At 36.6% G+C, this 13095-nt stretch overlaps 1 protein-coding gene across 1 annotated transcript; it reads right to left on the reverse strand.

Annotated features, from left to right (window-relative positions):
- Window positions 1-9133: 9133 nt before the first annotated feature.
- On the reverse strand, window positions 9134-9568 carry LOC130591782 (uncharacterized). Its single transcript, XM_057395695.1, has one exon. The coding sequence runs from the start codon at window positions 9566-9568 to the stop codon at window positions 9134-9136; it is 435 nt and encodes a 144-aa protein (XP_057251678.1).
- Between the last annotated feature and the right edge of the window lie 3527 nt (window positions 9569-13095).

The raw sequence follows: 13095 nt of genomic DNA on the forward strand, positions 1-13095 counted from the left end.
CTCATCCCTTTGGAGTCCAATAAGTCCAGTCTAGTCCAAAAATATTTTTATATATAATATATATAATGTATATACTAAAAAAAAAATATACTATTTTTAAAATTTTGGAGTTTTCAACCTTCCCTCTCTAAATATTTCAACTGGCACCAAACAATTTTACTTGGCGTCAGATTATTGCACTTAGCTCCATTTGTTAAATAAGTAAATTATACTAGCAGTATTGCAGTAGTAGGCTTGTAGCCTACTAATTTTTCTCACTTCATTCCCCAGTCTTTACTACTCACTTCCTCTTACTCTTCATTTTCTTTTTACCTCGTTGTCTCGACTCTCGCATTCTCTATTTCTCCCTCAGATTAATTCTCATTCTCTTTGCTTCCTCTCAACTTAGATCAAGGTAAGCATCTAATTCAACTTTTTATTTATAGTATTTTACTTTAACTTAAGCTTTCAATCTAATTTGTGGATATTGATAATTGAATAAGTGAAATGCTCAAGCATCTCAAAAAACGTTGTGAATCATTGAATCTAAATTGGGAAAAAAGATATAATAATCGGACTGGACTGGACTGGATTCAGACTCAAGAAAAAATTATGGGACTGGATTGGACTGGACTCAAAAAATATTTGGATCGGACTTGGACTCAATTTCTCGAGTCCAAAAAACTTTGGACTAGATTTGGATTTGGCAAAGTCCAATCCAGTCCAATCCACTTACACCCCTACATGAGAGTGTGAGTGGGAAGGGTTATTATGGTTGGGATGGTGAGTGATCGGGCACATCTTTTGCCTACCACAAAAATATTGAGAGGAGTGACACCTTAGTGAGTGCCTTTTCGAGTTTTGCATGTCATATAAAGCAGACGCATTTAACTGCTTATTTGGGAGAGTGGTAAACAGAGTAATCTGAACAATTGAACTTGAATTGTGCCTGCTTGAATGATTTATGAGCTTTACAAAAAAAATTTGATCTCTGTTTTCATATAAAGGGGTGAATCAATCATATTCATGTTCATGTCTTGTTTGCCTGAGGACAAGCAAAGGTTTAACTTGGGGGAGTTTGATATGTCACATTTATATATAGTTTTTAGATGCATTTTGATTGCATTTAGAACTCTTTTTAGAGCATTTAGGTGTATAATGGAATGAATTACGTAAGTTCTGCTCTACTACACCCCGTTTGCGTGTTTTTGATCATTTTCAGGTTACTTTGATGCAAATTTATTATGATTACCTAAGATCAAGCCTATTAATCATTGAAGATGAAGATATCTTGCACAGGGATCACAATGCATCATTTCGGGACAATTTCGAGTTAGAATGAAGCAAAGAGTTGGTGAAAGAAGTGTCAAAACTGACACCTGTTCACTATTTTGGCCATAACTTTTGATATACAACTGATAATCAAAAAATTCCAGTTGGGTTGGAAACTAGACTTCAAGAGCTTTCCAATGATAGGTCACACGCCCCAATCCGACATCTGGTTTGAGAGATACAGCCTTCACAAGTTGACGCAAAATCATATTCTCGCCCGGTCGACCGGCGGTTTTGCCCGACGGGCGAAATCAATTTTTCACCAAAATGCAAGAAATGTTAGCCCGGTCTACCAGGCGAGAAAAGATCCAAAATCGCTTGCGCGCCCGACCGGGCGGGTTCGCCTGGTCGACCGGACGGATTTGCTTTTTTGTCGTAGAAGTTGAATGACCGTCGCCCGATCGGGCAGATTTCGCCCGGTCGACCGGGCGGTAGCTCGAGACACGTTTTTTCGGGTTTTTTTAGCCGGTTTTGTAAGAAGTATAAATAGATTTTTATATTTTCGAGAGACCTATCTTATTTTCTACGTTTTTTGAGCAAAACACTTAGTTTATTCTCTCTAGTTTTGTTGAACTTTTACATTGGAAGATTATATAGATCGTCGATTTCTTTTCCATCGTTCTTCAATCATTTGGTATTCTTCTCTACTTAGTTTAATTTTATGAATTCTTTTACTTTGATTATGTTTATTGCGTTTAATATCATCATGAGTGAGTAGTCTATTTCTAGGGTTTAGAGAGGGAAACCATGTTTATACCTTTTTTTATTGTGGTTTGATGTTCTTCAATAATTGGATTGAATTAGAATATTTCCTATTGATTTGTTATACTTGTTTGATTCATGTAATTGCGCAATATCATGAGTTATGTTTAGCTAATAAGAATTAGAATCGAAAGATCATATTCATTAGAGGCTTGTTACAATAGGTAGATTTGATTATGTTGAGCGACCATACTGGCATATGTTAATCTAGGAGTTGTTAATGCTTGACCAAGGATTAGCGAAATACTTCATTTATTCGAACCTCAATCCAAGTGTTGTTGAACTATATTATATTGATTAAACTGGTACAAGCATGGTGGACCGATCGATTGCCCTAGGCTTTTATTTATTTGATAAATTCCCATTTTTCTGCGCTCTAGTTTATTTTAGTTTAGTTATTAATTAATCAATCATTTACTCTCTGCAAATAGTTAGATAATTGACACAAATCTGTAGAACTCCTCTCCCTGTGGATCGACCCGTATTTGCCAGTTTCTGATAAACAGACACCGTGCACTTGCGGTATATTTTAAAACACATCAAGTTTTAGGCGCCGTTGTCGGGGAGACGGCTAGTTTCTATAGTTTTCTGATTAATTATTTGACTATTTCTGCTATCTCATTGGAACTTTAAGTTCCAATTGAGGCCATCTCACTGCATATTTTTCTTTTTTTCTTTTATGCCCAGGTCTAAAAGAACAGGTTCTCCAGTTCAGACTGATCCTGATATTGAGAAAACCATCCGGCAGCTCAAGAAGACATAACAAATAATCTTGCACAGACTCTTTTTCTTTCATTTTAAGTGATTCAAAATTACCATGGAGGTTCTGCAACTTGACAGAAATTACCTTACTATCACCTCTATATTCCATTTTCAAAATTTCCCAAGCTTCCTTTGCCATCTTAGCTGTTGAAATTCGAGGAAATATATCATCATCCACTGCAGATTGGATGATAAATAAAGCTTTCGCATTTAATTTGCGATTGTCACGTAACTTTTTATCGGGTACCTCCGGCGGCTCCTCCGGTTCCTCATACCCGCTCTCAACAAGATCCCATAACTCCTGGGATTGAAACATAGTTTGTATCTTGATACTCCATAAATGATACTTCGCACCTTTAAATACTGGAATTTGGGGTGTATTTGAATGAATACCATTAGTGGCCATGACAGACACTTTCTCACACTTTGTGTAAAACAAAACCTCTCTTCCTTCCCTTTTTTTTTTTTTTTTTGTTTCCCTCCCTAGAATCTAACTTGAAGCTCTTGATACCATGTTGAAACTAAAAAGTAAAAACAACAAATTACGTCATCGAGAGAAACCAAATACCAACTTGCTTACATTCATACTCTCATTAGTTTTTCTTATATAACTGCAACCTTAAATAGAAAAATATATAACTAAAAAGGCTAAGAATCAGGAACACAATACCCCATGATCTTAACAACTAAGTCTAACCCATTAGTACATGACTCCTACTATATCCCACGAAAGACTTCAAAAAACTAACAAACTACAAAGTCTCCAACTACCCTAAATAATAGCAACTACATTATTAAACCAGCCTAGCAAACGTTTGAATCATTAACTAACATCTACTACTCCAAATCCTGTTTCCAACTGTCATCTTTTCAATCACACTATTACACTCCTTTGAACAATTCATTTAAAACGAATTAGAACTCCCAAATTCTTGAATAGAAAATGGACAATGCTGAAACGTGAAACATCCAAATTTTTTGCACCTTTTTCTCTCTTCATACCAGTAGTATAGACCTCAGTCTTCTGCTTGTTCACCTCTAGGACATAAGCTTCAGAAAATGTTTGGACCCTTGAAGCATAATGTACACAGAAACGAAGTGTCGGAGTGCAAGGTGACACTTAAGAAGGGGGTGTTGATGAATTGAGTGGAAAAAACTAATCTCTTTTCGCAAAAACGCTGTTACAGCACTGTGCCTAACACATTGTTTTTCACTCGTAAATTCTCCGATTAAGTTTTTGCGAAAAATAACTTGTAACTCTATATGAAATTAACAAATTCAAATAGTAGATACCAGAAATACCGTGGTTCAATCTCACCTCTGAGATCTACGTCCATACAAACAAACTCTTTTATTATTTGAATCCTAAAATATCAAACTCTTGATACAATACGATTCCCTCACGTAATCGGGTGCTATGTCCTATTACCTTTAACAACACTTCTTTTACTTGCGAAATTCTTTTCCCAAAACGTTTTTTCTTAAAATTGATTTTTACGAAATCTTTTTAAACTCGGTTTTTCTAAAATCCTTTTTCAAATCGATTTTCAATAAAATCTTTATTTAAAAACTTTCTCTTTGATAGCTTGAACTTCGAAACTAGTATTCCCTTTTTATATAGATATATGAAATTAATATGATTATCTATTTTCTTAACTCTAAGAAAATAACAACCATTCTAATTTCATATTTCTATTTTCAGCACAAAGTTTGTCACACAGTTCTAATACTTTACATTTGCATAATTGTAACTAAACATGTAACAATATCTTAAACTTTCTTTTTTCAAAGTCTTCAATCTTTCATGGATTTCGAAACTTTATAATCTTTCTTGCACCACTGTTACAATCATACACATGATAGCATATATTGTTTATCATCATCAAAACTATATAGACATACACAACTGAAAGGCTTATCGCGTACCTAACAAAAATAACCTAACTATTCCTCCTAACTAATGTAGTCGGGCAAGTAAGGATCGAATCCCAAGAGACTAACTGATTCAAAATAGTTAAATTGACTCTAATTAATACTAAGTAAGTAATCCAAATAAGTGATGATGAACTAATCTAAATAACTAAAAGCAAATGAAATTATCAAGAGTGAATCAAAGACTAAAGACATCTAGGTTTAAGTATCCCCACTAACACGAATTAATGCACAAACAATTCCTTTTCCCTTAATTAACTAATAAATATCATAGGATAGACGCGCCTAAATAATACTAAGGATTTTTTCGATCAATCAAGCTTCCCTAACAATGCAATCATGCCCATTTTTCATGGAGTCATGAAAATTAAGGACTTTAGACATAGCATCTAACATCCTAATAAATTCCATCATACTTTCGTGATGATTTTCTTTATCTTAAATTAGGGTTCTAGATTCGATTAAGATCAACTTTTCGTTTGCAAAAATAATCACATTCAATATATACTATTTCTAGTCATATATTGATAATTAAAACCAACCCTAAAATAAATGAATCATAAATTAATTAAAGTTCGGGAATTGGGAATTAAACAAGCATCAATTCATATTAGGGTTCAACCTAACCCTAGAATAGAAAACTACTCACACATGATGATTGAATAAACAAAATAATACTAAAAGAAAGCATGATTAACAATAATAATAAATAGAATAGAGAAGAGAAAATAATACTTGAATTAATTGATGAAATTGCAAACTCTGAATGTGTGAAAGCAAAGAACTTGAGGAAAATAATGGGAGAATGAGAAAAACGTGAAGCCTTGATGAAAACGTCAAGGAGCGTCCAAGAGGAAGAAGTAAAAACCAATCTCACGTGATTTCTCTCTAAAAGAATCCCCAAAAATCAATCTTTTTTCCCTTAATACTCGTGGTCCTACCCTAATTACAAGATAAGGAAGATCTAATTAAATCATTAAGAGTCCGAAATCGTGCAGTCCGCGTGCCCCGGAAATTTCAGCAAAACTGGACCAACTTGCAAGGCCCATATCTCTTAGAATATAACTCGCCTTGGGCCGTGCAGCCTATCGTTGGAAAGCTCTTCAAGCCTACTTTCCAATGCCTTTCGAATCAGCCCAATATCAGCATAGAGTCAGAAGTTATCGATAAAAGAGTGAGCATGACTCAATTTCCGCAATTATATCAATGAATTTCAACTCCAATTGAGCTCCAATTTGCACTCAAATACATCCAAAATGATCCTTATCAATGTAGCTTGCTTCCATTTGATCCTAAGTACTCAATCTTGCCTAATAATGCTCCAATTATGTTCTCGATATCTGAAATTCATCAAGGAGTACCAAAAACGCACAAGAGGAGTAATATTTCGCAAATTAAGTAAAAGCGTGCAATTATGAACTAAAATACACCTAAATGTTCCTAGAATGCAACCTAAATGCAACTAAAACCTATATAAAAATACGACACATCAAACTCCCCCAAGCTAAACCATTGCTTGTCCTCAAGCAATTAGACATAGACATTGGAAAAGCAAGACAACCTACAATATGAGACTTGATAGGGCCAAGCACACAACCGAAAACACAAGAGATACAATTACTACACGAACCAAGCATCGAAACATTCTCAAGCAAAGCCGCATAGCACGTCATGTAATGCAATCAACTCTCCTAGCATACCACATACCATCTCCCCCAAGCTAGACTTAACCAAACCTGAGAGACCTCGCTTTAGTCATGTGCACTCGTACTCTCATGTGTTTATGGCATAATCAATGTCACTCAACCTAAACCATGTCGACTCAAATGAAGCATTTACTCTTTAACTTTGACTATCGACTCACTTTCCACTCGAAATTATAATGCAAAATGATCATGAGGACTTTCAAGGGTTGTAACGGGGCTGAGGTTATGGGTAGGAGATATATTTGGAAATGTGGTTTTTAAAAGCCAACTAATGGAGAAACAACATTTAAACGTCTATGGTCATTAGATGCAAACGTCACAAAAACTTCTACTAGAAGTTCAACATCACATTCCATTAAATCAACATAGTACCCATCTTTATCAACTCCAACCAATTTCATTGACCTTTTATTCGATCCTTTCTTTTTTTTTTATTTTTTTTTTAGAATCATTTTTCACAACTTCTTCATCATTCTTTTCATTTTGCACTTTCACAATATATCAAGCAACTTTCTTTCAACATATTTCCTTCCAATAATTACCACAAAACCACAAACTCAACCTCAAAACATAAACTTTGATGCTACTCCACTTAGCAAGGCTTAGGTAGAGAAATCATAAAGGCTTAAGGCTTGTAATGTAGGTATTAATTCATAACAAAGTCAGGAAAGGCTCAGCGGGGCTAGAGAAAGGACAATATATGTGAAAAGAATTTTCTCTGGAAGTTTAGAACACTGAAAAGAACGCCGCAATCATATCCAAATGCTTATAGAGTCAAGTATCAAAGAGTGCCAAGTCAAAGTCAAAATCCATGCAACAAATGAGGAACTAATCACACACGAAAGAACATAACTGACATAGATATATCAGTTTATAGGCACAAAAGCTCACTTGGGTTAAGGTGTCTAAACAATAAGGTTAAATCAAGCCAGAGAGAGATCAACCAATCTTACCACAAGCAATCAATCGCGATACAATCATGCTATGAAGAATCATGAACGAGATGAATTACGCTTAAGAGTGTAGTAAGGATATCAACAAGGTTCTCGAATGGTGCTAGCAATAGTCTCATAGATGCAACTAAGATGAGATGAAACCTAATATGCTAATGCAGCTAAGAAAGCAGTACAATATTTTTCGTTACACGTAAACTCCCACTCCTAGTAAGTGGTACAAACCGTGCAACATCCCATGAAAGTAAGAAAACCTACACTAGAAAGCGATAAAAGATAGAATATACCTCCCCCACGCTAAAATCTCGCAATGTCCACAGTGCAATAGTAAGGCACAAAAAGAAAGGGGAGAGGTACTTACAAGATCTCACTGAGGAGGGAGAGATGGAGGAATAGGGAACCCTCGAGATTGTATCCAAGTGCTTAATCATGTCCTTCTGCTCGTTGACTCTTAGAAGTAGGACCCTTTTTCAGAGAAACAGATTTGACCTTAAAAGTGGAGCTTGTAGGCACGTTCTTTTGTCGAGCATTTAAAGTGCGCGTTATTAAAATATAAATAAGGCACGACTAAGTCTCACATAATGAATAAAACAGTCCACCACACAGGTTTGTCAATCAAAACCAAAATACTCGAACAATTCAGTCACATGTACTTCTCGAAAGAATCCGCAAGCACACAATATGTCCTTCTCCAAATAGTCCAGCAGTAGAATAGAACCCCAAATTCATTAGTGTCAAATTTCCGGTTAATAATTCGAATTGAGGCCAACGAATTCAAGCCCGAAAAATCCGAACCATCAAATTTCCAGCAAATTATTCATGAAAATAGTCAAGTGTCGAGTCGAAGTTGATGAATTTCGCAGCAATTCATCATATTTCAAAAAAAACCAATGCAAGAGAGGATGAAAAGCAGCAAATTTAGTCAAGAAGCGCTGCAATTACAGCCATATAGTGATGAAAATCGAACCCAATAATCGAATTTCGACCAAAAACGGGGGAAACAACCAGCATCAATCTCAATGGAGTTCAGCGACTGAAGAAAAAACACGAAGGAGGGAGAGATCAATGGGTTTAGCCTGCGTTTCTTGTTTCTCTCTCTTCGATATTTTTTTTTTCTGTTGTTTCGTTGGAGTTGTGTTGCGTCGCTGCGTTAGGGTCGAATTGCAGGGGTAGAGGTTTTTTTTTGTTTTTTTTTTCTTGTTGTTTTTCGAGAGGCTGGATGTAGGTCAGAAGGGATTGCTATGGGTTGGCAGTAAGGTAGAACTGAATTGCGATGGGTGTGCAGTTTGGTTTTTTTTTTTTTTTTTCGACGGGCTTCGTGGAGGATAGAAGGGATTGCAGGAGGGTGGCAGTAGGGGATGACGAATTGCGGCCCCTTCGCAATACACATTGATCAGTGGGATGTTCTCAGCTCTCTTTTTTTTTTCACCTATACAAAAGCACACCAAAAAAAATAAAAATTAGGAGAATTAAACTCTAAAAAGAAAAATAGGATGCTAAGTTTCTAAATTCTATACCTAATACTTAAACTAACTAGTCATATAATACAACTACAATATTAAACTAACTAAGAAAAGAAACTAAGAAACATCTAAAAAAAATGAAAATAAAAATCGAATAAGTACTAGGAAAAAATGAAAGAGAAGACTTGGGTTGCCTCCCAAGAAGCGCTAGTTTAAGGTCATCTAGCTTGACCACCTTTTCACATCACTCTGAATAAGGGTCGGAAAGGGTGTAAACCGCCTTCCCTTCAATAGGTTCATCTTCTCGGTAGTGCTTAAGACGTTGTCCATTTATCTTAAAAGAGCAGGTTGCTTCACTCCAAGTCTCAACCGAGTCATACAGAAAGACCTTAAGGATTTTGAATGGACCAGACCTCCTTAAGTGAAGCTTACCAGGAAATAACTTCAATCGAGAGTTGAATAGTGAAACTAACTCTCCTTCATGAAATCCTCGCCGCATGATATGCTTGTCAGGCCACCTTTTCCTTCGTTTTTTGTACAACCTTGAGTTTTCATAAACTTTTAACTCTACCTCAGGAAACATAGTACTCTCCTTAGATTCTTCGTGTGTCAACACCTCCTTGATAGGCTCAATACTAGGTAATGAATGTGGTTCCTCTAAGAGCCTCTTGTACTCCATAGTTTCCCGATCCTCTTCATCAGCACTTCCCATGAGGCGGTTTGAGTGAATCATTAAGCTGTAGACTAGCAGCTTTTACCTCTATCGCCTCATCTAGAGCATCCACTCTATAGATAGTCTCTCCCATAGAAGGAGCTTCCATGGAGTTTGTGAGATTGTACTCCATCTTCTCAGTACCTACTTCAAAGGTAATCTTTCCATTCTTCATGTCAATGATGGCCCCAGCAGTGGCCAGGAAAGGTCTCCCCAGAATGATAGGGACCTGCGCATCTTCCTGCATTTCCATTACTACAAAGTCACATGGAATGAAAAACTTCCCAACACGGAGGGGAACATCTTCCAGGATACCAAGTGGATACTTGATAGTTCTATCTGCTAATTGTAGGGAAATACGTGTGGGTTTTGGGTCACCCATTTGAAGCTTCTTGCATATAGACAAAGGCATTAGACTAACACTTGCGCCGAGATTGCAAAGTGCCTTTTTTATTTCGATATCTCCTAGCTTCACAGGAATAGAGTAGCTACCCGGATCTCCTAACTTCTTGGGAAGTTTATTCTGCAAAATAGCACTACATTCTGCTGTAAGTGAAACAGTTGCATTTTCCTCGATCTTCCGCTTGTTTGAGAGCATGTCTTTTAGAAATTTTGCATAAGATGGCATCTCAGAGATAGCCTCCAAGAATGGTATGTTTATGTGCAACTTCTTCAGTATATCAAGGAACTTCCCATATTTCTTCTCTAATTTTGCACGGGCCAACCTTTTGGGAATGGAACTGGTGGCGTGTAAGGCCGAATAGGGGTAGGAGTAGGTTCCTTCTTGTCTTCTTCGACAATCTCATTCTCTACCACTTTCTTAGTTTGAACCGTCTCTTCCACAGTTCTTTTTGATGGCTCCTTCAAAGGATGATCTTGTAGCTCTTTTCCGTTCCTCAAAATCACAGCATTGATTTGAGCCTTAGGTGGTTGTTCACTATTACCTGGAAAATGACCAGGAGCTTGTGATAATTGGCCCACCTGATGTGCAAGTTGGCTTATTTGACTTTCCAAGAGCTTGTTCTGAGCTTGAATTTGTTGAATTGCGTTATCAGTCTTCTCATTTTGCTTACCTGTTGAGCCATGAAGTTAGTTTGTTGGGCTAAAAGGTTCTCCATCATAATCTCCAAGTTGCTTTCTGTTGAATTGGAGGAGGTTGCTGATTAACACCTTGATTGACATGAGGATTGAATGGTGCTCTAGCTTGAAAACCTGGTGGTGCATTAAAGTTGTTGCGATGGAGGGGTGGATTGAGTTGTGCTTGAGTGTTCTTGTATGAGAATGCAGATTGTGTTTCCATCCCTCATTGTATGTGTTAGAATAAGGATCATATGGTCGCTTGGATTGGAATTATAAAGAGCATTGGCTTGCTCAATTGTCATCCCATCATTGTTGATTTGACATTCAGTAGCAGCATGTCCTTGTACTCCACACATCTGACATGAGACCATCATAGATGAACCAGCTTGGAGTCGATCAAACTTGTGAGATAGTGCTTGCACAGTATTAGTCAAAGTGGTTAGTGCATCAACATCATATTTACCTCCCTTCTTAGCACGATTGCGACCATTTGGATGGTAGTTGTCATTGGCCGCCATCTTCTCAATCAACTCCTTTGCTTCCGCTGGGTTCTTAGTCATAAGGGAACCGCCTGAAGCAGCATCAATGTAGATACGAAACTCATGTGTCAAACCATTGTAGAAAGTCTGTATCAACATCCATTCAGGAATCCCGTGATGAGGACATTGTCTTTGCAAACGTAGAAACCTTCTCCATGCTTCATAAATGATTCGTCGTCATGTTGCTCAAAGGTTGCTAACTCGTTCCTCACTTGCCAGTCTTTTCTTGCCCCAAAAACTTCACCAAGAATGCTTTGGCAAGTTTCCCCATGTATCAAAAGTTCCGACACCTTCATCTCTCAACCACTCCTTTGCTCATCTCGAAGAGAGAAAGGAAAAAGGCGTAGTCGAATAGCATCCTCACTCACATTGTTGATTTTCACTGTGTCGCATTTCTCCAAGAAACTAGCAATGTGGCTCACAGGGCATTCATTGGGTAACCCTGCAAATGAATCGTTGGAGATGAACTGGATGAATTGAGGCTTAAGTTCAAAATTTGCAGCATTGACGGCTGGTCGAACAATGCTCGATAATGCACCAGTTGTAGTATCTGGTACACCATACTCCCAAAGAGTTTTAGTTGCTTCTTCACCCATTGCTTGATTCTTATTCTTAAGTCGTTCTTTTACTTCCTTGCTTGCGTGCAGTGGCTTCGATTTCAAGATCTAGAGTAATCAAATTTTGTGGACCTCTACGTCGAGTTTGCATGCAACAAAGAAAGAACTAAAAACAAAAGATCAAATAACAAGAAATGATAGCCGAAGCAGCAAACTAAAAGAAAAACTTAGCAAAAATAAAATCAAAAATAACTAATTTAAATACCGTTAGTCCCCGGCAACGGCGCCAAAATTTGAAAGGCGTGTCGCGTACCTAACAAAAATAACCTAACTATTCCTCCTAACTAATGTAGTCGGGCAAGTAAGGGTCGAATCCCAAGAGACTAACTGATTCAAATAGTTAAATTGACTCTAATTAATACTAAGAAGTAATCCAAATAAGTGATGATGAACTAATCTAAATAACTAAAGCAAATGAAATTATCAAGAGTGAATCAAAGACTAAAGACATCTAGGTTTAAGTATCCCCACTAAGAATTAATGCCACAAACAATCCCTTTTCCCTTAATTAACTAATAAATAACTCATAGGATAGACGCGCCCTAATAATACTAAGGATTTCTTTCGATCAATCAATAGCTTCCCTAACAATGCAATCATGCCTATTTTCATGGAGTCATGCAAATTAAGGACTTTAGACATAGCATCCTAACATCCTAATAAATTCCATCAACTACTTTCGTGATGATTTCTTTATCTTAAATTAGGGTTCTAGATTCGATTAAGACTCAACTTTCGTTGCAAAAATAATCACATTCAATATATACTATTTCTAGTCATATATTGATAATTAAAACCAACCCTAAAATAAATGAATCATAAATTAATTAAAGTTCGGGAATTGGGAATTAAACAAGCATCAATTCATATTAGGGTTCAACCTAACCCTAGAATAGAAAACTACTCACACATGATGATTGAATAAACAAAATAAATACTAAAAGAAAGCATGATTAACAATAATAATAAATAGAATAGAGAAGAGAAAATAATACTTGAATTAATTGATGAAATTGCAAACTTGAATGTTGAAAGCAAAGAACTTGAGGAAAATAATGGAGAATGTGGATGAAAAACGTGAAGCCATGATGAAAACGTCAAGGAGCGTCCAAGAGGAAGAAGTAAAAACCAATCTCACGTGATTTCTCTCTAAAAGAATCCCCAAAAATCAATCTTTTTTTCCTTAATACTCGTGGTCCTACCCTAATTACAAGATAAGGAAGATCTAATTAAATCATTAAGAGTCTGAAATCGTGCA

This window comes from Beta vulgaris, chromosome 6 (genome assembly GCF_026745355.1).
Source record: "Beta vulgaris subsp. vulgaris cultivar EL10 chromosome 6, EL10.2, whole genome shotgun sequence".
In the NCBI taxonomy this organism is placed as follows: domain Eukaryota; kingdom Viridiplantae; phylum Streptophyta; class Magnoliopsida; order Caryophyllales; family Amaranthaceae; genus Beta; species Beta vulgaris.